The sequence below is a fragment of the Aulonocara stuartgranti genome (genome assembly GCF_965226115.1).
Source record: "Aulonocara stuartgranti genome assembly, chromosome: 9".
NCBI classification, from domain to species: Eukaryota; Metazoa; Chordata; class Actinopteri; order Cichliformes; family Cichlidae; genus Aulonocara; species Aulonocara stuartgranti.
Genome location: NC_138960.1, coordinates 20,872,554 through 20,900,092, shown reverse-complemented (window position 1 = coordinate 20,900,092; position 27,539 = coordinate 20,872,554). Strand labels below are relative to the sequence as shown.

General features: G+C 41.7%; 2 protein-coding genes across 15 annotated transcripts in view; both read left to right on the top strand.

The window, feature by feature from the left end:
- LOC309714095 (uncharacterized protein) overlaps positions 1-24,889 on the top strand; it is a 55,425-nt gene extending 30,536 nt beyond the window's left edge. The window contains exon 6 of the transcript XR_014278804.1: positions 24,859-24,889. The gene's annotated coding sequence lies outside the window, so the exon portion shown is untranslated. The remainder of the gene's footprint in view (positions 1-24,858) is intronic.
- scrib (scribble planar cell polarity protein) overlaps positions 1-27,539 on the top strand; it is an 80,444-nt gene that overhangs the window by 18,388 nt on the left and 34,517 nt on the right. For all 14 annotated transcript variants that reach the window (XM_082546225.1, XM_082546228.1, XM_082546226.1 and 11 more), the window contains exons 2-10: positions 14,649-14,766; positions 20,527-20,605; positions 21,176-21,265; positions 22,979-23,035; positions 23,303-23,366; positions 25,237-25,311; positions 25,502-25,646; positions 26,326-26,444; positions 26,601-26,800. In XM_082546225.1, coding sequence (XP_082402351.1) covers positions 14,649-14,766; positions 20,527-20,605; positions 21,176-21,265; positions 22,979-23,035; positions 23,303-23,366; positions 25,237-25,311; positions 25,502-25,646; positions 26,326-26,444; positions 26,601-26,800 — 947 coding nt within the window. The remainder of the gene's footprint in view (positions 1-14,648; positions 14,767-20,526; positions 20,606-21,175; positions 21,266-22,978; positions 23,036-23,302; positions 23,367-25,236; positions 25,312-25,501; positions 25,647-26,325; positions 26,445-26,600; positions 26,801-27,539) is intronic.

The window sequence follows — 27,539 nt, the reverse complement described above, 5'->3', positions numbered from 1 at the left end:
TCTGTGCTGCAGCCTCAGTGAGCTCAGTGCAGTGGCACATGGATTAGTTCTCCAGGTGCTGCAGGTTCTGATTCAAAGTTGATTTTCAGGACAGGTGGAGCACAGAGAAGTGGAGAGTGTACAACCATGAGATGAGATAGGATCTAAGCAACCCCTAACTAAATTTGGGACTTTGAGGGACATTTGTCTAATGCTTAGAGGTTGTCTGAAATTTTGGTACTTTAAAAAACTGCTGCCCTTGTGACCCAGCCTTGAATAAGCACAATAAAATGGTGATGGATGGATAGGAAAAACTGGTTTGCATGTAAGTTTGATATTAGAGGGTTAGGGATGTTCGTGTAAGATAAATATAAGCTGTTGTGTTTTATATGAAGCCAATTTCCCTGGCTCCCTCACTAAGTAAATACAGTTGACATAAATTAAAAGTAAACCTTTTTTTATGATCTTACCAAGTAAGCTGTGTACACTTTATTTCACTTTGCTGTCTGCTAATCATCTTTGGCTTTCAGTAGGCAAGAAATCTAGAGATAAGCACATCTTTTTGAGGCACAGTTGTTGTGAGACTTATGTTAACTTTTGCATTTTAAACTCGATCAAAATGTGGGAGATTGACTTGATATGTAGGACAGAGTAAAAAGAGTATAAATGTGAACTCTCACATAAAATAGGACACTTGGACACCATAGATGAGAAACTCGCTGTGGAAACTGACATCAATGACTGCAGCTTTATCAACCCAGCAAGCAAGCAAGTGGGGCCTGGGCTAGCTGGTTAGCAGCAACTGCACTTTCAAAATAAGGGCAAGGCAATGGCTACGAGGAGACTAATGGCAAATGGGGCTTGTCTCTCCGAAAGATGAAATATGAAAGTGAAATGAAGGTGATCTCTTTTTAGTGTGTACATATAGGGCATCTCTGTGCATGGGTGAGGACTCCAATTTCTTTCCACAGTCTAAAGAGATGCACGTTAGGTTAAGTGGTTATACTTAAATGTGTGTGAATGTGGGCACGAGGGATTGTCCATCTTTCTGTGTTAGTGCTGTGATACACTGGTGACCTCACTAGGTTGTACCCCACCTTTTGCTCCATGACAGCTGGAATAGGATCAAACATCCCAACTGGACGAACAGTTGAAAATGGATGTTTACATATAATTTTTAGTGCCTTATTTACACATTGTTTGCTAGTAGTGGCTGTTTTGATGGAAAACTCTTGTTTCGTCAACTAAATTAAAATAAAGAGAACATTTTCAAGGGTTAAAAATCTGAATTGCTAATTAGTCCAAAACAAAAACGGTGAGAATTGATCCCAATCTAGTGGATGAGCTTAAACATTGTCAGTACAAGTACTGTGTGTTTTGCATGTGTGTATATTTAAAAGCTAGCTGAAATGTGTGGCTCTTTGCACTTTGTAACGCTGCACATGCAATATTGCATGCAATATGTGGCTAAAATTAGCAGTGGTGGTAGAATCAGGTTAACACACAGGCCACTGCAGAATGTGGTTATGCATTGCTCTGGTCGAGTGGTTAATGTCTGCTCTGATGCGAGAAACTTGCAAACAATTTACAAAATTACTTGTTCACAACTTTCTGTCACAAAGAGAGAGGTGCTGCCGTCTGTCAGGGCTGTAGCCCTAGTACGTTGCAGGCATCAGAGACAGCAGCTAACTGGGGTTGCATGTTAGTAAAAGCCGAATAGTCTAATTTTTTATTTGTTTTTTTTTTTTTTGCATACCAACTAGCAATGGCAGTAGCAACTTGTAAAGCCGGGCAACTAGATATACAGAACAATAAATTAACACTGTTTGAAATGCTCAGGGAACATTCCTGAAAGAGATGTGTTGAGAGAGGGAGACTAGCCAGACTGTTACCGGAAAACGATAGACGCCGAGCCACATGATACTGTCAGGGAGGCCACAACCTGGACACACACAATGAGTCAATTGTACCGAAGCTGTTCCTACACACTGACACTAAGTTTTTAAAGGAGTAGTACTCTTTGTTATCCCAGTCGCAGTAATCTTAAGGAGCTGCTTGTAGTTACTGAGTGTTGAGGAAGTATTTTTCATTGTCCTGTTTTCCAGTAACTTGTTACGCTACATAAGTCAGGCATTTTCTTCCTGAACAGGTTTCTTTTTCTGTTTCCACCGATCTTCCACTGTGAATCAATCAGCTACAGGAAGTTTTCTTTTGAGATACATTTAAGATATGAGGGTTAGCTCGTGACAAGTATTGACAGTATACTAACAAGCCAGAACATTACTTGTATACACAACACCTCGACCGTGCAGGACCGGAGATGCCGGCTGTCTTGATGCTCGCCGCTGAAGCACAGCTCCACTGTGAGACAAGCTGAGAGCTGGCATGCAGACAGGCAGCGCATACCGGATCCTGCCCATCCAGGAAAGACCCAAACGTCCTCTGTGGGCTATAAACAATAGGGCTTCTGGTTTTTTCGTGTCATGTTTGTGGGAACACAGAGAAAATGAGAGAGCATGTGACGAAGTCAGGGAAAGGGGAGTGGAGGTGGTGGCTCTACTGATCTGCTTGTGTGCTCATTCATTCCTACAGTGTGAGAGCATAGCGGAGGATCTCAGACCATTACTTAAAGTGAGAATCAAAATGCTGACAATAATTCACCCAATATTCTTTGGAGAAAAGTCTTGTTGAGGTAAAAAAAAAGAACCTTTTCAAGAGTGATTTGAAAATGTGATGAAGGGAGTGAACGCAGCATCTAAAACGAGTGCAATAGCAAATTGGGAACATAAGAGTACAGATTCAGATGAGTTTAATTGCAAATTTAAGATGACTTTCTCTCAGATGTGACCAAATCTGACACTTTCATTCTCTACTATAAATTAATCGAGGAAGAAGCAGCATATGAATAAGGTGTTGTTTTTTTTTGTTTTGTTTTGTTTTTCCCCCAAATGTCTTCGTAAGATATTGGGAGAGCAAGATCATCATCCAGCTTCTTTGAGTGCTGGTCAGTTAGGCCCATCCCAGGATCAAAACCTTGGATGGATCTAACATGGAGATGTTACTGGAGATGATGATGGAGAATGCTCAGAATATCAGAGGGAGTCCACACAGGTTTACTTGAACAAAAGAGAATTCATTTAAAAACGAGGTGGAGGGGGCCAGAGAGTGTGAGTGCTTTATCTTTGCCAGCTTTTATAGCCTGGACGTCGAGTGAACTGCATCATCTCACAGCCCTCTCTCATCAGTCATCATGAAGAACAGCCTGCGACTAGACAGAGGAAGGGATGTCAGAAAAAGTTGTTTTGATTGAAATATATCTCTAAACTTCACAAATTCGTACCTGACATCTTATAATAATTAGGAAGACTATGACTACATGAATTCAAATTAAACAAATTGGAAAATACAAAATGGTAGCAACCCACTTAGCTTTGCTTTGAGTCTGTCGTGATTTGCTCTGACCTCTCCGGGAACCGGCGCTACCAGCCGTCATTTACATTTCTAGGCTGTCATGGTGCTGACGGAGCCACACCCTTTAGTTTTGTCTCATCATTAGAGGAGCTGTTTCCTCATTCCCTCTGGCACATAGCACTTTATACTTTAAAGGTGTGGTATTGCTTCCTGCTTTCTGTAATGTAGAAGTGGGATGTTGTCGATAAGGTTATTGACTGTTCTGCATTTGTGGGATGATTGATTGGTTCAGTCGGGTAGAAGAGGAGCTGTATGAAGCCTCTAATGAAAGCAAGCTGTAGCACTTGAAGCTTTCAGGCTGGCTGCTGCTTTGAATTTGAGTTTGGGTTGCAAATCTGCACCGGGACTCTTGTTCCTTCTATTTCTGTGTTTGTTTTAATAAAGTTGTGCACATGTTGTTCCAGAGCTGCTGGTGGAAGCTTTTCTATCACTGCGACACTTTTAGCAACCAAAGCGGTAATTAGCCCACCAATACAGCAACACTGGAGGGATTACTTGTCTATTTTTAAAAATACTGCCGACTGGAAATCGCTTTGCTACACCAAGCAATCATGACCAAGAGAGCCGCATGCCACATTGTTTCCCATCATTATACATGTGTCTTTGGAAAAAAGATGAAATGGTACTAGAGTGCCCCCCACCTCTTCACTTTATTTGTAATTCCTTACAAACATGGTATAAAACTACTTTTAAATGAGTTTCTCTACAGTTAAAACAAGAATATAGTCCGAGTGAAGTGTATTCGTGTGGAGGAGCCTCTTAGTCACACAATGTCACATCCACCTGTTCCTCCTTTAGTTCTGTGTCTACATCAGTTGACAGAAGCTGTTACAAGATAAAGATGAGATATAGGCTATATTTATCCTGGGAGTTGAGGAAATTACTAGTTTGAAAAGTCAAATATAGTATCACAAATCAAAATTTACATGAGAAAAGGCTCATTAAAATCTATGCACTCTTTTTAATTTTTGTAAAGTTGTCCCGTGAACCAGATTGCAGTCTTTGACTTCATGTTTTTTTTTTTTTATAGCTGCAATTTACAGATGACTCTGAATCTGTAAATTGCATCACATGCAGGCAGTCATACAGTTGCTATAAAAGGCTATGAGGATGTACTGAATAAAACGTCTGTGTTTGCATGATAGTGAATGCTGTGTAGAATGGGCACATTGTGGGTTGCAACTTCCTTGAGAAATGCTCGTCTGTACAAATATGACTTTAAGCCACTAGTCACAGGAAACCAAACATTACAAAATACAAGAGATTAAATAAAAATCTGCTGATCTGTTGGTTGGTATGTTCAATTCAAGGCCATGCTTATGTAGCACGGATCCAGAAAATAGCAAAGTGGTAACCGCTTGGAAGTATTTCATGTGAGCTACAAGAACATCTTTTCTTTGTAGGTTTGCAAAAGAATAGACTTGACTTCAAACTGTGGGCAAGTGAGTTGGCAGTGACCACTGAAAGCCATATGCTGTCTTTTTAATATTGTTAATATTTAAGTTTAAGACCTTGCTTTATAGTTTAGCTTATAGTTAGAATAAGGTTTATGATATGCTTTGTGACTTAGTTGAAATGGTTAAATTTGGGCGTAAGAGGCTTAGGAATGCATTATTGCGATTGAATATGCTTACAAAGATAGCCAAACAAACTCTGAGTGCGTGTCTTTTTCATACACGCAGAGGTCTGAAAAGAGAATGACTTTTAGCTAAAGTATGAGAAGAGTTTATCCCTGCGACGTCAAACTACACTGTACTTGTGCATGTCCCCAGCAATACAAATGTCAAGTTAGAGTGCTGTTGAGCTACACATACGGACAGATTTCTCAGATTACCAGTTGATGCTATGAGATGGCAGAAACAGCTGGCTAATAGGAAACTTTAAGTGCTGAACATTTGGTCCTCTCCAGGCCAGTCCTCACAGACATAAGTCCTGTGTAAACTCTGCAAAACTGAACCGCTCTCCCCAGAGGCAAAGGGGGGGAAAGCTCCTGTCGTCACTGTTATTTATTACCATGTAAACTGTGGAGAATCCTTTGCACTCACAGTAGCTTTGCAGAAACCTCATCAGGCTGCGCAGTTACTACGCTGAGGGGTTGAGCTCTTACGTTGGGCCACATGATCATTGTTTCAGTTGAGGGTTCCTCTTTCCTCCTGAGCTGCTCCCTCCTGTTTGTACAGGCAAAGGAAGCAGTGACTCAGAAAGCATAAATACACAACTTTACTTGTATACACGCAACGAAACGCACTTGCATAAACTGTGTACATGCACTACCTCCGAGCCCTAACCCCGGCAGCTGCGCCCATCCGTCCATCTCTCACTGAGTCTGTGCTGACTCGTCCTCACTGAAGAAAGCATGGCAGCAAAAGGAGCAGAACTTTTTGTCTACAGGACAGATGGAAGAAGAGAGAAATTACTATCAATGCCAGGATATTAGTTTGGGACATAGAGTTAGTAGTTTGGGGGTCTTGCAGAATTTATAAAGAAAGCTTAAGGATTCAGAAAGTAAAGGCGACAAGTAAATATTTCTGACCTTGTTGGCAGGCACCAGAAATAGTAGTTAGTTTAAATTAATAAATCTTTTAACATCCTTTTAACCTGTTAAAGGATTAATAAACAGGATAATCTGTTAAAATGTCACCTGAGGCTGCAGTGTCACTCTCTCTGCTATGAGAAGTAAACAAACCAGGTCAAAATCAGGGCAGTTGAAATTTGTACTTTTAATGGGGAACTGTGACATACAGCCGCTTGACTGTGGTGATGTGTGACACCAGGAAAGACGGCTGCACATGTCAAAATTGGAAACGGATTCAAATAGAAATACATACTCCTTTTTCTACGGCCAGTATTTAACATTGACCATTAAATTGTGCTCGGTTTTGACTCGTTTTCTCTTGTATTTTTTTTATCTTGAGGCTAAGCAGCTCCATTTTTGTTTTCTCTCTTATTAAATGCCTAGAAAACTGATCGCCAAAACCTTCCCTGGTGTCCGCTGAGCTTTAAATGAAGTGGAACAGAATACGCCTAGGAGCAGCTTTTTAAAAAGACATTTTAAATAATTTTAAAGTTTTAAAATTGCCTGCTTTTAATTTGAAGCATATCACGCTCTTATTACATAATAAATATTTGGCATTTGTGACTGAAAACATCGTTTTCTTTTGGATACTACACATGCGAGAGCAAACGTCCTCAATTCAGACGTCTTTAAGCTGCCTGATGTTAGTTCAGAGTCCGATTGCTCCCTTGTGATAATAACACAGGTGATTGTCATGTGAACTCACGGTGAGGGCGTGGGTGCCATTTCTTGTTCTGTCCAGGCAGCGCCCTCCTCTAAATCAAAAGGAGCGTTTCCACTAAGGAGAACACATCTGAGGCAAACTTTCTTCTGCTGAAAGAGCAACCATGTCCCAATCTCATTATTATGGCATTATCTGGGGTTGATGTGTGAAAACGGCTTAAGCACCCAGCATGGTTGGTAGTCCACAGTGACTATGGAGACCTTTACACAGCTTTACAGGCCTTTGTATTAAACAGGGGCGGGGGGGTAAATCTAGGTTTGTTCCATGTTAGTAATCAACAGCACATAAATAAGATGCAAGACAAATAAGAGATTATGAAATACAGATTACAGCAATGTTTAAACAGCTTTAATGGGCCCAGCACAGAAAAAAGAATGAACATTGATGCGAATAAGAAAAAATTTATTGGCCTTATTTGTATATTTGATCCAGGACATCCCAGATACCGTCACTATATTGACCAAGCAGTTTTTATTGAGAGGAATTTTTACCTGTTTATTTATGACTAACGCAGAGCTGCTGGTAAGTGGCGACAGGCTCAGGTATGTCTTGCCCTGGCTTTCAGTTGTGTTTGCGCTCCACACTGATCAAAGTCACTTAGACAGGTGTAAGCGCTGTAGATGGCAGTCATGCTGTCAGCCACACCACCGTCACCACGCCCTTCTATCTGTGTGGCCTTTTCAGCCCTCCCGGGGGAGCTGCTGGAACCGGATAAGGGTAGTCATGGCTCAAAGTACCACTTAAGTGGAGCACAAACACTCAGGCGCATATGTGGACCGTTTTTAAAATTACGCCAAACAAAGGCGTATGTATACATGCGCCTGCTTTTCTCTGTGCTTCCTGCAGATTCTGTGAGAGTTAATAGAATTAGATGTACCGTCTTAAATGAAATGCACATGACCATTCATAGATGAAATTTGCAGCGTAGTGCTGGTGTGTTTGTGTATTTTGCTTCAGTCTCTCACACACGCAGACACGCAAAGTGGGAGATGGCGGGTGAGAGCAGAGGAAGTGGAATGATAGTTTATAGTTGTGAGTAGGTGGATGGTTGTATTGTTGGCTGATGCGTGTGTGGGTTTTCTGGTGAGGCCACTGGGAGCATTAAACTCCACACTGTGTTTAGACCGGAGTGGACTAGTCTAAACTGCATAATAAATACCATTACTCATTTGTGAGATAAAGGATGCGTGTCTGTAGTTCGTTGGAATTATGTTTTTGGTCAGTAGCTGAAGTCTTTGTCCCACTTAGTTGTGCAGGCTGTCCGGAGCACTGTGGGGCTCTATTGTTTACCCTCCATTCTTCATTAATAATCCACCGTCACCCCCTTTCTCTCGGCTCTCTCCTCTCCACTTTGCACACAATCTTCCTTTTCTCCTTGTGCTGTTCTCCCCACACGCCTTCTCTATCCTTCTTAGTCATTCCTTTCTTTTGTTATCTTTCAGCACTTTCTCCTTTAAAGTCTTCACCCCCTCCTCTTCTTCTCTGTGGTGCCCTCTCGGACAATGAAGGAATCCCCAGGCTGGGTCGGAGGAAGAGGGGAGAGCAGCTAGAGCTGGACTGTGACTGACAGCCCTGTGTGGGACTGGCTGTTTGGCCTTTGTCCCTCTGCCAAGGAAAATGGAGGGAACCCAGAGAGGTGGAACAGTGGGAAGGCGGAGGGAAGAAAGACCAGTTAGGGCATCATTCATGTGTAGAAGTTTTGGCCAAAGCCTCGCCTCCCCCTTCTCCTGCAGAGTAGCCCAAACATTGCTCCATGTGCTCCATTAGCACTGGCCTTGAAATGACCGAGATTGAAATCCTGCTGGTGTTGGTGCTTTTAGCTTCATATAGCTCTACACATACGAGGAGGACGAGAGCTAGGGAGCGGCCTTCTGTCTGTAGCCACTCATGTACTGACTGAGTTTATACCACAACAATGGCCACCGCTGTCTGTAGAGACAAGCGTCCAGTAATGAGCCTCTCTCGGGTGACCGACCAAGTTACTCAGTCAACCAGATCCTCTCAGCTTTTTATTTCCCCGGACACTGAAAGAGTTCAGGAAAGCACAAAAGCATGGGCTTTCCCCTCCCTTCTCTTTGAGCCCCTCACCCGATTGTGTGTGTGTATGTTTGTGTGTTGAGAGGGAATGGCTGTTTGGAAGAGTGGGGACATAAGGACTAGGCTGACAGGGCAGATTTGGCATGAGATTAGGGGGCCCAGGAATGTTTGGATAGGAATTTCAGTTGTGCATTAAAGAGAATTTTAATGACCGTATGTAATTTCCCTCTTTCTGGCACACTTGGGTTGATTTCATATGTGCATCCATTGATTAAGTGCTTTTTTTAAAGCAAGCTAAGACCTGAACCAGTGGGTTCAGTTGCATAGTTTTTGTTTTAGTTAGAACTAAGCCAGAAAAAGTTTATTCGTATATCAAGCACAATGAGCTACCACAAAGCTTTAGCATTACACTGTATAGTACTTTTGCAAAATGCTTCATACTGATGGAAAAAAAACAACACAAAAGGAACAATAGTGTAGTAAAAATAATGAAAGTAAAAGTTAAATCCATTAAAGAAACAGAGACTCAGTAAGAGAGTTATTAAAAGCAAACATTAAAATGATTACTTAAGACCAGCAACTTGGCTACAGAAAGACTAAACAAGTATGCTTTTATTTTTGAATTAAATAGTCATAATGTTATAAGTTTAACAGGATTCAGAAGATTAAAAAGGGGCTCAAAACCAGGCGGCCGGGTTCAGATAATCTGATGGGTCGAGTTGCTGATGGGTCGAGTTGCTTCATAGCTTAAGAACATATTGACGTCCTCAACCACGCAGAGCCTAAAAAACTGATAATAAAGTTTTGAACTAAGTCAAAAACTAATTGGAAGCCAATTTAATGACCTCAGCACAGCTTTGAAGACTTGGATTGTTACTTAACTTTTCTTCAGTCTGAATTACAATTAATTTCTTGAAATATGTTTTTAAAAAGTAGCTTTTAGTCAACAAACCGACATTTTTTTTAGATTGAAGTTTCTCCCTGATCCAGTGCAAATACCCTTTGTTTTAAAAAAAAAAAAGAAGAAGAAGAAGGTTGAATTAAGTTTTTGTGTGCGTGCTTGTAGATTGGCTTGCTCCGTCTCTAGTCAGATGGCAGGATTGGAGGGAAACTAAAAGCTAACTGGAATCACTTGATTGGAACACTGCAGCCTCTGTAAACATCAGGCCTGGTCTAACGGTCGAACGTCACTAATACAAAGCACGTACAGTCCACCCAGATTTCCTCATGGTATAAGTAGCCACATTTTAATTGGAGTTAAGTGAGGTTGACATGTATTTCCAGTGTATGTAGAAATACATGTAGATTTAAGACTTCTTCAGTGCACATGGCTGCTGCCTTAATGCCCAGACAGTCTTACTACTGTAGCCGGAGTTCTGAAGCTGGAATATGCAACACATTTTTGACAGTATTAGACAAAAGAAATTCATAATAACCTTTAAGCATGTTGTAATTGGAGTGATCTGAGAGTGAAGTGGACTCCTGGACTCTCAGGATTTAGAAAATATAGCTTGGAATGGGAGACTTCACCAATTGCAGGTGTTTCCTCAGATCGCATCATAGCTGTGTAGACAGAGTCTGTGCAGTGGTGCGTGGGTTAAGCAGAGGACTTTAACTTGGGAGTGTGAGGTGTTTCAGTGGATTTAGGGCACTGTGGCAATGGGGCTATTCCTTCTTAAATAAATTATGTAATTATTTTTCCCCTGCAAAGAAGTTATTTGCCAAGTACTTTGTGACTGAACAAATAAAGGATCAAACTAATTAGCTCCACCATCCTGGACAGTAGCTGGAGTGGCCCTCCAGATGAGGACAATGACTATCGTTGCCATTTGCAGTGCAGTATGGTGGAGTGCAGTTTGGGACAAGACACTGAAGCAGCTGAATGATAGAGAAGACCACCAGGGCACTGACTTGCTGGGACTGAACTTTTAAAAACTTTAAAAAGAAGTGAAATTTAAAAATGCTAAAATTAGTTGCCAAATAATCCTGGGTGACTCGCCCATGTAGAGTCCGTGCGAACAACACCGGTGTTGAAGACTATAATACTCTGCATACTCATGTGCTCTGAGTTAAAGACCTACAAAGCAGGATCTCCTTTGGTATGCCTAAATGATGACTGTGATGAACAAGCATGCGTGCAAACACATCCTGAGGCACATAGCCCTCGTCTGAGTGCAATGCAGCCTAAACAGGATGAAGCATCTAGGGAGTTTCCATGCACTTAAAGGTAGCATGCCTTTAGCTTAGTGTTTGTTTTTGTTAGATGCATTGCTCTCTATAGCAGGCAGGGTGATCGGGCTTGATTTTACTCTATACAATGAGGAATTTCCTGAATAAGTACACACTGCACACAAAACATTTCACCCAAGTTAAACAGACCCAGTCCTCCCACTAGTGAAATCTTACCAGAATCCAACTGCATCTGTGCAGCTGTGTCAATTCTCATAACTAACTTGCATGCAGTTGGGTCACTGACCAAACGTGCAAAGTTGGTGCAAAAATATAAATGCAAAGCATAAAACCCACAAAAGGGAAAAACAAAACAAACCATGACAGAGGAACCTCGCCTTCAGGTTTTAGGTGAAGGGGGAGGCAAGAGGTTTTATTTTTTATTTTTTATTTTTTTAAGCCTGATCCAAAGTCAATTAAACCTAAACACATCCATGTGTTTGTTTCATAACTGATGAAGTCCAGCATGTGTAGCTTACCTTCTGTTCCTGTTTCAGTTACCTTCTATTTTGTGTTTGTGACATCGTGCCTCCAATAAAAACTGGCCCGTCTGCTGAACGAGACGTCCTGATCAAACAAATATTTAACCGTCTGCGTTTCTAGGGCTTGGCTACTGTTTCTAGTTTGAATGTTTTTCTGTAGGCACAAGTGAAACTTGAAAGTGGGCTGTATTGACTGATATGCTGCATATTACTATAAGTGTTCTGACACCCCGCACTGCCACACTGCCCTCTGCTGACGCCTGTGGTCTGCCCCCTTCACTCCCTGCTGCTATGCAGTAAAACATCCTCCTGTTCACAGCTTCGCTCTCTTCCTTGTACAAACAGCTCTTGTCGGAGCCTCATTAAAACACTCTGGTTGCAAAGTCGTAAAAGAAAAGCATCACACTGGTCTCGTTGTCACCAGTGTGTCATCTCGCTCCAGAAATAGTTACCGTCACGTACATATTTGCAGTCCTGCAAATCCCACTGAAGTGACTGAACAGACTGCCACGCTGCGCTGAAGAGACAACAGTGTGGGTACACAACTTGTAATTCCTGATGACCCATTGACCAGTATGACACTGCTTGTTTTCCAGTGTTTGATTTGAAAATAGATCAGTCATGGTGGAAGCGTCAAAGACATCAGACCCGGGTCTCATTGAAGGAGCTGACATTTATTAGCCGTTCTGAAATTAGATGCATTCAAGAGCAGATTTTATTGTTGTTCTTGTTCTTGTTTTTGTTTACAACATTTTATTTAGTTATTCACCCTGATGTGGTTGCAGTGACAGATGGGGTAATATTGCACGGAGGGTATGGACTGTGTATGTAGACTGGATTCATCTGGTAACTTAGGTAATGTGAGGTAAATGCACGAGACCTGTTGATGCGTGTGTTCCAATTATTCAAAATAAACACTGAGACCAATGCAAATTCCAGGAGTTTGCTGGGAGTAATGGCAAAACAGGAGGGCGTTGGAGTGTTGGCACTTACGCTCTCCTTATTGATCAAATTCTGGGTAACAAGTGTGCAGAAAAAAGCTCCCTGTAACCAGTAGTCGTAGTGTCGTCTCCCTCCAGGAGCTTAAAAACTCTGGTTCAAGTGTGGGGGTTCTAACACCACCCTGAGGGGTTTTTCATCTTTAAGTTTTTCCTGTTCTGCCCAGTAAGGTTTCCTCCTCCCCTCCCAGAGGCTGGTTCCCACCTGGCTCCTGCACATGGTTACCTGTTCACATGATCACCTCTCAGCTCCTGTTTCTCGTTTCTGCCATTTGATCCCTCTCACCTGCTCCTCAATGAGCCAACGCCCACTCTCTGTTTATTTTCTCTGTTTATGTTCTCCTCCCATTTCACTCGCCATCAGGTGGGGAACTTCCAATCAGAATTTTGGAAAGTACCGGCGAGCCCGTCATTGCGCTGCCAGCAAAAGACGAGCCAAATTTTTGGGGTATAAATGCCTTTTAACCCCTGCCAAACGAAACGCATCGCTAGTTATCAGGAAATGTCTGTCATTGAGGAAACCAGTGGAGCTGAACACAAGCTTAAACACAGAGCTTTCTCTCGGGATGTTTGTTTTTACCCTTATGTCAGACAAAATCCTCATAATACACATGAAAGAAGATTTGGCGCTATCTGATTTATTTCATATTTATGCAACGGTTCGGAAGCTGTAGCGTAAGCAGGTTTTTTAAAATCTTTAATCCACAGTGGAGGAGGAAGAGCTTAGAAATTGTTTGGATTTTTCAGTTTAGTAAACGAATCATTGGTGATTGAAACACAAAAGTTGTTTTCAGCAGAAGATGCTGCTGATGGCTTGAGGTTTAATTTGAATTAAGGTCGAGGCTCCAAGCTTGCGGACGTGAGGGCACTCTATGTTCAGAAAAACAACCCGAAGAATAACTTTATACAAATTCCTTTTCCAGAATGCTTTAGTCTGCAAGTTCCTGAAGGCTGTTCCTCCCTGTCCGAGCAGTTGATGGGACTGTTGACAGGGTGGACAGTGGATCCTCTGTGGGCAGTACAATCCGGGTCTGATTGAGGGGTTAATAACTGCATAGTTCTGTCCTGTTACTCTTGCTGCTCCTCGCCAGCTTGTCTTGTCTGTCCATCTGAGCAGCAGATGACACGCACACAGTGCGGCTGGCGGAGGAATGTTTCTGAACGCTCTCCTCTCCAACAACCGGGCTCTTGTGAAAGCACTTGGCACGGCCACAGCCGCAGCACTCTTCCCAGCTCTGCGAACGAAAGCCACTTTGTTTGGCTGCCGTTGCCATGGTGTGGAGGAATTTTTTTTTTTTTTTTTTTGGGAGAATATAAGGATGGATTTTAATCCCCCCCCCTTTTTTAAACCAGTTGTTTAGATGCTGCCCTCTTTTGCACATAAAGGATGTTTCATGTTGAATTTATGGTTGGGCAGAGAGGAATGTCAACAACACTTGAGAAACACAACTGAAATCGTTTGTAGGACTTTTGACCAAAACAATGAACTAATTTATCTATTAGGTGTTTGTTGGAGTCATTTACTTATCTTGTGTGTCAATTTTTGTGCCACAAAAACACTAATCTGCTTATCTTTTGTTTTGTATCACCACACACGGTTTTTCCTTTCTCATAATGTGCCGTTGTGGGGGTATAGTTAAATTAAAGAGTCTGTGTTACCTTATTTTACAGAAGTTTCTGCATTTTCCTGTAATTTGATAATAATAACAAAAACTGGTTGGAAAATATTTTTATTACCGTCCTTCAGGGAAGGTTAACACTTCCTTGAAGAGAGGCAGTATTATTTTTGGGATTGCTGCCAGACCTTTGACCTTGTTTCAAGTTTGCTGTTGATATAATCAGTAGAATTAATCAATAAGGAAAGGAATCATTAATTGCGCCCTGTAATCATAACTAAATTGTGGATATGCCTGAGGCTGCATGTGGACCATCATCAGCTCTTAATTTTATGTGAGATCGCATTGCTCTTACTACTCCTGGTCTAAAAAGGAACATTAATAAAGCTGAAACAACTAGTACATCAGTTAATCCAGGGACTGAAATCATGAGATTTTTTTGATCATTAATTCTCAAATGCTATCATCCTGCTGCTTGTGCATTGAGCCTGATTGAAAGAGTTATTCTGACTAATGTTGTTTAATGTGTGTTTACAGCCTTTCTTCAGACTACTGAACCTCCGGAAACTTGGCCTGAGCGACAATGAGATCCAGAGACTCCCGCCTGAGGTGGCTAACTTCATGCAACTGGTGGAACTGGACATCTCCAGGAACGGTACAAGCTCACTGCGAACCATCTGTCATAACTCTCATAAAACCACCCTTTGACACATTTTTTTTAAAAGTATGTCCTCATATGGGGATAGTGACTTTAGTTTACAGCATAAAACAATAAAGTCACTACTGTTTAGCAAAGTATAGAAAACATTATGAAGTAAAAGGACTCAGGAGGACATAACCAGTGTCTTGATCGCCCAGGACCAGTAAGAACTGCATATTGGGCAAGTTCATTGGCCAACTTTGTAATGAAGTTTCCACCAGTGACAGTTGTGTTCACCCGTGAAACCCCTCTCTAACAAACATTTATCTTTTTATGCTGCCACCCACTTATTTTCACATTAAATGAAGTGACTTTGACTTAAAAGGTCCAAATCTGATGGTTTTAAACAACTAAACTCATCTTCATATCAATGGGACTGACAGTTTTTACCCGTCACTGAATGTAGCTTCCAGAGTATGACACGATGTGTGCTCTTTATACATGCAGAAAGTACTGATGCAGGGGTCACATTGGCTTCAGTTAAGTTAAGCTTTATGTTATAAAATTGGGGTCAGGGTGTATGAGATTAGTGAAATAAAGCGGTTAGTCTTATTGGGGTTGAAAGACAACATGAAGCCAACGCTGTTCATGGCCAGACAGCACAAGTGCTTCATTCGCAACGGTGACTAAAAATCGATGCATGACTACGGTAAAACGTACCACAAGTATGTGTAGAAATAAAAAGAATACAAGGTTAAAGCCCAGAAACATCTATTTTTCATATCAGCGGTCCAGCCTCGTGCCGAAGCCTCGTTTCTCTGACACACACAGTGAGCTGTGAGGAGCTGCCTCTGTGCCTGAGACGGCGAACCCAGGTGAAGTCAAAGAAAACACTTTTCTAGACTTCACAACAGCAGCCCTTGTTACTCTAATCATAATAATCATAATAAAACCAGTGAGGGTAAAAAGCCAGTAGTAGCACTTTATCAAATCACCTGTTCCACAAGGTTAGACATGAAGCTTCAGCTTCTCCCATAAACCATCACTTTATTTAACACCATGATGAAGATTTTAGAAATGAAACCTGCCTGTATGCAGATTAATTGCTGGAGTAGTTTTCTATGATCTTTATATTTGCATTTTACATCTTTAAGTTTGCTTCAGGTTGACAGCAGTCTTTCGTTGTCACTGCAATACCTGCAGCATGCAGTGGAAACAAATTTTTGCACCCCAGTGTAAGGAGAGCATGGTCAGATCAGTTAAATATTAGCTAGCCCTCTGTGCCAGATTCAGATAGCCATCTATAAATGTACGCCTAAATGACAAAACCATCCAAATCAAACTGCTGATTCTGCCCTCGGTCAGAAAGGTAAGGTGAAACCCACGTCTGAGTTTGCCCAGCGATATTATTTTCTGCTGTAATGCGCACAAATATCTTGCCCTTTCCACGTCCTTGAATACTTCACATACACAAACGCCGTGGTAGTGGCAGAAAGGTCTCTGTGTTAGATAGGAGACATCTGCCCTGCTACACACTGCATCAAGTGCTGGGGGAGGCAGTGTGCAGTGGCCTGTGAGGGCCTTTCCCATCTGTCTGCCTGTCTGCTTCCCCACTCCTGCTGCAGGACAGTGCTGAGCCAGATAAATGTGATTGGCTGCTTGGCTCTGTAGGGATTTCTGAGTGTGCACCTGCAGCATCCAGTAGTGAAAATACACTTTGCAATGATGCCACTAGGTCATATTTCCTCCCCTGCCTTTTTATATGTGCACTAGACTAAGCAACCAAGAGTAAAGTAAACATTTAAGCTGTTTGGCACTGTACAAACTATTATGCTACCTCTTAATATCAAGGTAAGGTGGCGTTGTTGACCTGCCTTCTGGATAGGACTAATTTCAGCAGGGCTGTGACGTACTCTCAGGGTGCCAGGCAACTACAGTGTCCAGGAGATGAGACTTTCTGCTCGTCCCATGTAAAGTTTTAATCATTGGCCCCAAAATTAATATGATTATATACTTCTAACTTAGTTTATAATATCACAGCATAGTTATTAGTAGACTTATATTTTAGCTTACGACAACAAATCTGCAAAAGGTTTAGTAACTGAAACCTTAAAACTAGAGCTGGGCGATAGAACGATAACGATATGTATCGCGATATAACTTTTACTCGATAGAGAAATTACGCTATCGCGATAGACCTCGCCGCTCTTGTCCTCAAAAAAAAAAAAAAAAAAAAAAAAAAAAAAAGGTCAGCCAATCCAAATTAAGTAGCGCAGAGCCGAACCAATCACAGCCGCAGCGTCACGTAGCGTGACTTGTTACGTACAGCACAAGTGCCAAGCCGCACGTGTGTTTGTTTGGGAAGCAGCCAGCGGGTAATGGAGCCAGCGCGTAATGGAGCCAGCGCGTAATGGAGGAAATGAGTGTGCCGACTAGAAAAATCAACCGAGCGTGACCGAAGAGAAAACAGATGATGGTTCCAATGCCGGAGAGATTGTCGAACGGAAGAGCCATAGAAGTTCCGTAGTGTGAAGGTATTTCGGCTATTTCAAGTCTGACAAAAACAGAGTAGCGTGCACTGTAAATTGTGCCGAAAGCAAGTCTGGAAATACAATAAACTGGTGCATGCGTCACACTGTGCGCCACGTTATTGTTTCGGTGAAATGAATTTCTACAATACTGTTACTGTTAATTCTACTCTCTGCAGTGTTTAAATGCTTACATATACACACAGTTACTGTCCCTCCACACATACGACTCGGTTCTGCTTCTATGCCCCAGCTTTGTTTACTTTTTCCCACCGAGGCTTCTGATTGGCCAACATTTCGGCACGGTTAGGAATCTAGCGCCACCTGCTGCTTTGGCATGTTCATAGCAGCGTTTTCCTTCATTTCTGCCTTTATGTGTGGACGGGATTATTTTTTAAAACGTAAACGGAAAATCTCCGTTTTCAAAAATACCCGTGTACGTGTGGACGTAGCCTCAGTCTCTGACTGGAAGCGCTAATTCGTCATTCGGCTTTTGTCAGACTAAAGTAACTGTTAAAACTGTTTGAAAAGCTCAGCTATACAACAAGGAGAGATTGAGAATTTCCTTTTAGTTCTCAGTTTATTTGATATTGACAAAAGTTAGTCAGTTTTGTCTGTTCTTCTGTAAAACAAACTAAGATTTATTTTTAGAATTAATATTTTGTTTCTAAGTGGAATTGACAATTTAGTCTGTTTCGTTTGTTCTATTTTGAAACTTAAACGCTTTAGCGGCTGCCTTGTGTGTAGTTTGCAATATTTGCCTTTATTTATCTGAAAAAGTCTCATGTTCCTTAAGTACATCTACCCTGTTGAACTTATTATGGGAAATAAATATTTAAATAAAAACAAGCTGCTGATTATTTCACATTTTACTTGTGAGCAACGGCACATTTAAATCTTACAAATATAGTTATTTGGCTTATATCGTGATAGATATCGTTATCGCCTGAAATGAAAAAAACATATCGTGATATGAAAAAATCTCATATCGCCCAGCTCTACTTAAAACAACTATTGATGGAGTCTTGCTGCAGGTATCGACAGAGGTGGTCAGCTGTGTAAGACCTTGGGTGGATGGGAGCAGGTGGATGGGAGCAGGTGGATGGGAGCAGGTGAACGGCTCGCTTTCATTCACATTTAAACTGTGAAGAGTCTGTTTGATGACTCATAACTGAACAGCCAGTTTGCTGCACACGTCGACTCCGAAGGTGGACATGCTCTGTGTTGGTATGAAACATGTCATGCTTTTTGGCATCTGTTGAACATAGTATTTACACGAAGAAGCATTGTTTTAATCATAAAACTACTATTATTTACTCATTTTTTTCACTTTTTGCCTAATCCCTTAGATCTATAATACCTTAGGTCTATATACAGCAATAGAAGCGTGCACACCATCTGGCTGCAACTTTATTTTATATAATTTTGTCTGTCTTTAATTCCTTCTTTATCTTTAGCCATGAATTTTACTAGAGAGACGGGCTGCAATCAAGTCCCACCTACCCACCCACACCCCAGGGGAAAAAGTTTGTGGCTTTCCACTGACTGTATTGTACTAAACATAGGCTACTAAAATAATCCTCTGACTTAATGTTTTCAGTCAGCTTAAGGCGTTTTGTTAGTGTTTCAGCCCATAGTTGCATGTTGATTGTTTTCCCTTGTTGGGGGTGTGGTTTTCATAGTATTACACAATGCTCTCTGTCTTTATACTCAGGAAATGTAATGCAGTTAGATTCAGATGTATGTATCAAATGTAACTGATGTGGCCATGCACAGTCAGTTGCCTTCTTCAGAGCTGGTGTGTTTGGACAGATAAAATGAAAGAAAGAGTCAGTCTGCGATTAAATGGGACCAACTCGGCAGTTACATGTAAATTGTTCAATATGGCGAGTAAGTGTAATGAACTGGTGAAAACTGCAAATCTGTTGCTCTCTGCACACACAAAAACTCATAGTTACGTCTTACAGTCTTGCCAGAATGTCATAGGTTTGAAACTAATTCAAAAAAGGCACCCGGCAGTCTTGTTTTTATATAGGAATATAATAAGAATACACCAGTTTCAATCAGCTGACCAAAGTCTCAATCACACAGAGATGTCCCAGACAAGTTGCACTGATTGGCGGAGACTGGCTCGGATTGATTACACCACGCTGCTGACCTGTCTGCGTTTATGAATTAGACAAAAATCATTTGCAAACCCTCAGCAATCTATGAGTGATTGCAGTTAGTCTGAAGACGATCGCAAACACCTGTGTATCAAAAGTGTTCGCCCAGAATCTGCTCGTGGGTGTCGCACACTCAACCTGTGGGCAACCAGTTGGTCACCGCAACTCCTTAGACACAATCTCAAACGTTAAATGCAGTCTTTGGACAACCACAGATTTTTACCCTAGCCACAAAGAGGTCTTTTAGTGTGACTGAACCATAACTGATATGGTATTGTGTGCTCACCTTAGTTTTAATTTATGTTCATTTGGTTATTTTTGCCACCATAAGAAGTGTTTGTGATTTTCTTGAGACTGAGATCTCTGTGTAAACATAAGTCACTTGCTTTGAAAAGGTGTTTCCTTTGACAAGTGCTTATTATATCAAAATCATAAAAACTTTAATAAAAGAATAAAGGCTAAATATTAAGCAATAAAACATGACTAAAAACTGAAACAAGCAAATGTAGTTTTGAAACCTAATGAAACTAAATTGAATTGAAAAAGGAACATGAAAACAAAATGCTAATGTAAATATTAAAATTATACCACACTATTAGAACTGGCACTGATATCAGCCCTGTTGAATGAGCTGGTTAAATTAATTTTGTACTAAATTTTCAAAGCTCATGCGATGAAGAGCTGCAAGATTTTGAAAAAGGATAGATATTATTTCATAATGAATAATTATTTGGTTCCTGACTCTAAATGGTCATTAATAAGAACAAAAATCACGTGAATTAGCTGAAACACATATGTACATGTGTCTTTAATCACCACTATTGGCCTAGATCTTCACAATCAGTGCATCCCTGAGAAAATCAAGATGTACTGCTACACTTTGACCTCTGCAAAAAAAAAAAAAAAAACGTCTCATTTTTCTCTCATTTTCTTTTCTCTGACTTCTCTGCTCTTTGGCATCTGGTTGTGGTTATGAGGAACTTTTTAAAATCATTCGCTCTATAGCATCAGCTCGTTTCACGATCCACATCTGTGCATCCACAACGCTGACTCCTCCTCCTTCTTCTCTTTTTCTCCTGCAGATATTTCTGAGATCCCAGAGAGCATTAAGTTTTGCAGGGCCTTGGAGATTGCAGACTTCAGTGGAAACCCCCTCTCCAGGTAAGTGCATTTCAACAGCCCATCATTTTTTATGATCATTGTGGGGAAAATATAAGAACGGGGTATTCTCAGATACAGTAACGAGAGCAGAGTTGTGGGGGCAACACTGTTTTGACAGACGAAATGAAGCGCGAGTGTCATTTTCTTTGCTCTAATTACTTTGCTAAGTGTGCAGTGAACTGAACTTTTAAATATTGTAGTTGTTCGTGTGTGTGCATGTAAACAGTATATCGAGTTTGTGGAGTGTGACCCTCATTTCACTGCTAAGTAAGGATTAGGAACAGTAAATGAACACATGTCTGGAGCTGATCATTGTTTTGCGTGCTTACTACCGCTTGGCTTAACCAGGATACCAGTTAATTCCCATTATAGCCCCGTTCACCTTCATCATCTTCTTACCCCCTGTCATCAATATCTCTCCGCTCCTACTATGGAAAAGTGATTGAACAGCTGGCAGAAACTTTGATCCTGATTTCTTTAACAGATGTGGAGGGCTAGTAGTCAGTGTGTGAGTTGGCTGTTGCCATTAAAATCTAACAGACACCATTTTCCTCTTTCTCTCTGCCTCAGATTGCCGGATGGTTTCACTCAACTCCGAGCGCTCGCTCACCTGGCCCTCAATGATGTGTCATTACAGATGTTGCCCAACGACATTGGAAAGTATGTACACGCTCATTATGGCTCATAGAAGACAATCTGATAAGTTAAAAGGATTGTTTTTGTTTATTTTTTCAGTTTTTCCTCTTGGTTAGATTAAGAAAAAAATAAAAGCAACACTGACGCAAGTGGGAGCATTGGCTATCTTTTATCTCATTGTAAATGAAAAACCTTGCTCCTGGTCTGGGACGTCGTGAAAGGCCCCTTTGTCCTCTTTCCAGCACTGTGCCGATGCCGGTGCCTAATCTAGAGCCAGGTTCATTCCTTTTTTACTGAAGAACAACCGGTGCCAACAAGCTGGTAGTTGGCAAAGCACAAAAAAACTCATGAATGGAAAGTTGGAACCACAGATCAGGGTATTTCCTGGCTTAAAATTGGCTTTTGGGAATGAGGGGTGGCTGTGAATGTATGCATGATTGGTTGCGTCAATAGTTGACAGTGAGTGCTGTGTTACTGTACTTCATGTAAGTGCGCATTTTTCTGCCATTGCTGGTTATTAGATGAAGAAAAATTAATTTTATGCAAAAAAAAAATGAAACCGAACTTAAAAGATCACAATAGTTATAGTATTATTACAAGCCTGGAGAGACTAAACTAAATTGAAACCAAAGCCAAATATTCTTGTGTTCAGGATGAACCGGGGCCATGTCAGTGGCAACAGGAAGGGTTCCCCAAGAAATGACTGAAGCCTGAAGGATCTGTTCACAATTACTTTCTTACAATATTACCCCAAATTTTGCTGTATCACATTTAGTTCTCAGACCTGCTGCAATGTGGGACCCGTTCTCAGAAGTCAGGCCGAACTGGCTTCGCACAGGCAGAGAAAGTGTTTCCATGTTGGAAAATGACAATCCCACGAGGGGCCAGACATGTACACTTTACTGACACGCTTTAATTTGACGTTAAATACAGTGCATTCTTACTATGATCCATTTAGGCCCTAAGGCGACCAAACAGTTTTACTGACTAAAATGACAGAGAGGTTAATTTATTATACATGAATACTCTTTGAGCATAAACCATCCACCTCAAGGCTTCTGCAGTTATAAATCTTGTTAAAGCAATGCTAGCCATGGTTCACTGCAAAACATTACAGTGGTAGTAATTAGAATTGGGACAATTGGGTAACGAGATGAAGAACAAAACACTGTAAAAAGTTGTAGGAAAAGTAGACTCGGACATTTTTATCATTAAAATATTGCCTATATTCTACCGTAAAGCCAGCTTAATGATCCATTTCTAAACAAAAGAAGGAGGAAAGAAATCCTGATGTTTCAGCAAAGTAATGAGTCTTCATATCTTTTATATTTGGACTTGCACAGTTTTTTTTTTTTTTAAGATTTGAGGCGCCTCACACATCTCTACTGATATCTGTCTTTGGCATCAGATTTCCTTATTTTGTGCCAAAAGCAGAGGGTGCAGCAGTCGCTGTGCACACTTTGCATGAATAAAGCGAGCGTGCAGGTTCTCGAGGAGTACCGATGTGCTCTGAGGAGGCTGCGGGCCACTGCTGTTCTCAGACAGATGGAAGAGTCCCTCACCACGCCTGGCAGCCCAGACGAACAGACCCGCCATCTGACTAACCAGCCTGCCTCTCCTCTCCCTTCTTTTCCTCCCCCATCCTTTATTCTCTTCACCTGCCAACTCCTGCCCCTCATATTTTTTGTTTCTCTTCATTTATGTGCCTCGTGTTCTCTGTCATTCCTGCTTTTGTAGTTTGGCCAACCTGGTGACGTTGGAGCTCAGGGAGAACCTGTTGAAGTCTCTGCCCACGTAAGTTTTTCATCTCTGCTCATACCACACATACATATTTCACTCTCCGCATTTTTCATTGGGGTGTTTTGTCACTGCTACTTTTACCTGTCAATTACTGTAGACGTTTCGGGAAAGGCACACACCACGAGTTACTTGTAACAGCAGGTTTATGAACGTACATCACTACATGTGAATGAATGGTATGCTGTTACCAGTTGGAGCCAGAGCTCTTTGTTCTTTGAGTGCACATATTTGTGTGACGTAACCGGTTGTGCTTTGATACAGGTCGCTCTCTTTCCTGGTGAAACTGGAACAGCTGGACCTGGGCAGCAATGAACTGGAAGTTTTGGTAAGTCAGCGTCTCATCCCCTTAAATGATCATCATCGTGCTCAGACAACACCCTTGATTGTGTCTTAAAATAATATTTTTCATTTTCGCACAACCAGTAGACCAGACATACACACACGCACACACTCTCAAATTGACACGTATCACAAATATCCCTCTCACAGTCCCACCACAGTAATTATGATCCAGACCACATGTTTACTTCACCAAACACAGCCCAGCCAGTCTGAAAGAAGTGAAGCCCTGCCTGCACTACCCCAGAGTGAGTGCCGGTTTTAGCCCGGGAACACCCACCTGTCTGTGTAGGACAGAGCAAACAATGTCTCATGTCCTGACGAGGGCGGAGGCTGAACAAACAGTTGACATCATGATGAAACCTTGCCTGCATGCCTGTCATAGACCATCGCTCAGCCAGCTTAGATGCTAATTAATTATTTCATATTTTAAATTTGAGCTCATTTCAAGATCCTTCAGTTGACTTTTTTTCCTAAAATCAGAATCTGATTTACCAACATTAGATTAAGAAATCTGTGTCAGACTAGAAGTCTCTGAAAGTCCTGAAGTTTCTGTTTCAGTACACTAATACACGGGAAAGATCATATGCATATTTAAAGGAGAGCTTTTGTGCTGATTCTTGTACTCACCTGTCATACTTGAATGGTTCAATCCGTATTTATCTTATGTTGGATTTTTGTGCAGCCCCTGTGCATCTATGAGATCTGAGGTTTACTTGTACATTTACTGACCTCATTATTACCATTGTAAAATTACATACTTGATATAAACCAAGGAACAGCATAATAGGGTCACCTTTAATTTTTATTTATCTTCTGTTTCAAAGTTTGAATTGTCCTCTACAGGTTTGTGGGGATTGTTGCCTGAAGTATCAAAGGCATATTTTTCCAACTCGGGAAAAGTGTAGAGTTGGAGATTTGAAGTAATTTTACTGGTGTAGCTGGTGAAAACAGAAGTAAAGGCAAAGCTGAAGCAGTACTTTAGCTAATTGAGCCTACCGGTTAAATACCCTCAACTATATCCAAGGGCTGTGGGTGGATTCCTCTGAAGGGTTTCTGGGCTTACCCTTAGGGATAAGTCTTTAGGAGAGACTCGGAGTAGAGCCTTTACTCTTCTGTATCCAAAGCAGCCAGTTGAGGTGTTACAAACATCTGACTGGGATGTCTTCTGGAAGTTGATAAGGCACTTTTGGGTACATCTGACTGGGAGGAGACCAGATTATGCTTCTTAGCTGTCTTGGGAACACCACACAATTCCCCAGGGAGAACTGGAGGAGGTGCCTGGCGAGAGGGAGGTTTATGGGAATGTTTTTTATACGATTGCCCATGTGACGTGGACAACACGGGACAACAGAACTTCTTGAGCTAGTGAACTTTTTCGACAACCTGCCAGATGGCCAGGACTCAAGTGAAGTGCAAAAATGACCAAATAAAACAAAAGTGATGAGTGACAAGAAGAAGACGGCACTGTTGGTGAGGCGTGTGTGTGTGTGTGCGTGTGTGTGTGTGTGCGTGTGTGTGTCAGCTGCCAGAGAAGAGAGATGGTAAGAAAGCACACCTGGTACTGATGTGTCAGAAAAGTCAAACTGAAAGTCGGAATCCGGTGGGAGTCGTGCTAGTCAGCGCTGATTTCAGCTTCAAGCATCTGAAGCGCTCTATGGTATAACTGAGGCTGACATCAGATCTTTCTGTAACAGTCATCCACAGATGTCACATGATTTTTCTTTTCCAAATTCTCAGCCCCTCTAACAGATTTCAAATGAAGCACGATCTGCACAACGTGCCGTTTTAACACAAATTAGATTTTACATAAAAATATGGCCACTCACTCTCTTTTCTCCCCTACTTTCCTTTAGCCGGATACCCTCGGCGCTCTCCCCAACCTAAGGGAGCTGTGGCTGGACCGTAACCAATTGTCCTCATTACCACCAGTAAGTACAGCTTTTTCGTTTTTTTGTTTGTTTGTTTAAATGTCCTGATTTTCATGAAGTTCCAAACTGTTGCGTTCATGCAGAATTTACTCCCACTAGCAGTTTTCTTCTTTTTTTGTTTGCTGGATTGTATTGTATCTCTATAGCTCACTGTAAGTGGTAATTTATGTGTTTGTGTGTGTGTGTGTAGGAGCTGGGAAACCTTCGTAGGTTGGTGTGTCTGGATGTGTCGGAGAATCGTCTGGAGGAGCTCCCGTCAGAGCTGAATGGCCTCCTGGCTCTCACAGACCTGCTGCTCACACAGAACCTGCTGGAGGTCGTCCCGGACAGCATAGGTGAGAAACACCAGGGGAAGGGACAGGCTTGTTTTCTGTGTTGGTGTTGGTGTTTATTACCTTTGTTTTGTAACTAACTCAGTAATTCAATAATAATTCAATAATGTTCTTCCTGTAAACTGTGTGTTATCTTGTCAGTGAAAGTTTTTGCACCTAATCATGAAGCCATATTAAGTATACACTGGGATATGGCTCTAGTGTGATCTTAAACAAGAACAGCACTGCCCCCTACTGGAAAAATAATGCCAATGAAGCACAGATATGTGTTTAATTGCAAGGACTAATTAGATTAACATATTTTACAGTATGTTGTCCGTGAGTCTTGCAAACTCACGTCTACATATTGCAGCTTAGATGGTGCATCATAAATAAGCTGTAATGTGGGCTAAGTCTGTGCTTCTGCTGTTCCTTCTTCTTTGCCCTTGCTGTGGAAAGAATACAAATAATTTCTTAGTAGTGAAGTAAAACAGATTTTAAGAATCGTGAGAACTGCCCACTGCAGCCTCTGTCTTTGTTTTTCATTTACGCTTTTCTGCATAAAACTCTTGCTCAAAATCACACACATCCACACACAGATATATTAAGAAACACGTATGTGATCTGAATGAAAAATAGTGCAGCCCAGTAGTGAAGTGTACGATGTTGTGTATTGCTAAATGTTACCGTGATTTGTCTGCAGGGTCTCTGAAACAGCTGTCCATCCTGAAGGTGGACCAGAACAGACTGACCCATCTGACTGATTCAATAGGCGAGTGTGAAAACCTCACAGAACTTGTCCTGACGGAGAACCTGCTACAGGTAGGGACGCACAGTATAAACTGCTTCCTGCAGCCCTGCATTTGACCTATTAGGGGTTCATGCACACCCATTAATAACTAAGTCCCATTAACAATAATTATGTTGAATCACTGATTCCATTAATGGCTTTCGTCTCCCTCCCTTTCGCTTTCAAAGTCGCTTCCTCGCTCGCTGGGCAAGCTGAAGAAGCTGACCAACCTGAATGTAGACCGCAACCGGCTGGGCAGCGTGCCCAAAGAGCTCGGCGGCTGTGCCAGCCTCAACGTCCTCTCACTGAGAGACAATCGCCTGGGCAAACTGCCTGCTGAGCTTGCAGATGCCACGGAGCTGCATGTGCTGGATGTGGCTGGAAACAGGTACCCTTACTTAACACCGTAGACCGTTAATAATGCACAGCAGCTTTCACAGCAAAGGTTGAAGACCTGAAAAGAATGTCTTTGCCAAAATAGATAAAACAAAGACGTTGCACCGACACTTTTGCCCTTGTAGTTCGTAATTTCATCACAGGTATGACTTTGTGCAAATTGTTTGTTACTAGAATGATCTGAAGCATAATTATCGCTGTCAAAGTGTTATTTCAGAGACTTTTATTCTTACATTCTCCTACAGTCTCTTTGCAAGTCAAAATAATCCCAGCTAGTCTTGTACTGGTGCGTGCTGCCCCCTCATTTCACTGTTTTAACGAGAGAGTGGCCTTACAGCAAGGGTTGTCAAACTGGGGTGGGGTGTGAACAACCGGTCACCAGGAGGTAATTTACTAATCAGAAGGTTGGTGGTTTGATCCCTGGCTGTTCAAGTCTGCATCCCAAAGTATCCTCGGGCAAGTTGCTTTCTGAATGCATGCGAGTAGGTGAATGAGGCATGTTGTGTGCTTAAGAGGAGTAGGAAAGTGCCATTTAACCATGACAGTGTTCCTGTAGACCACAGTATGTGAGGAAAAGCGCAAATGTCTCCCATGCCTGCTGCAGTCTCATTGGCTCTGACAGGCATGTTGAAAGAAATTCAGGTTTGTCTCACAAAGACGCCAGCCCAGCTGATGTGCTGTTCTGAGTGTACTGACAGGAAAGAAGGAAATAAATAATAGATCCACCTTAA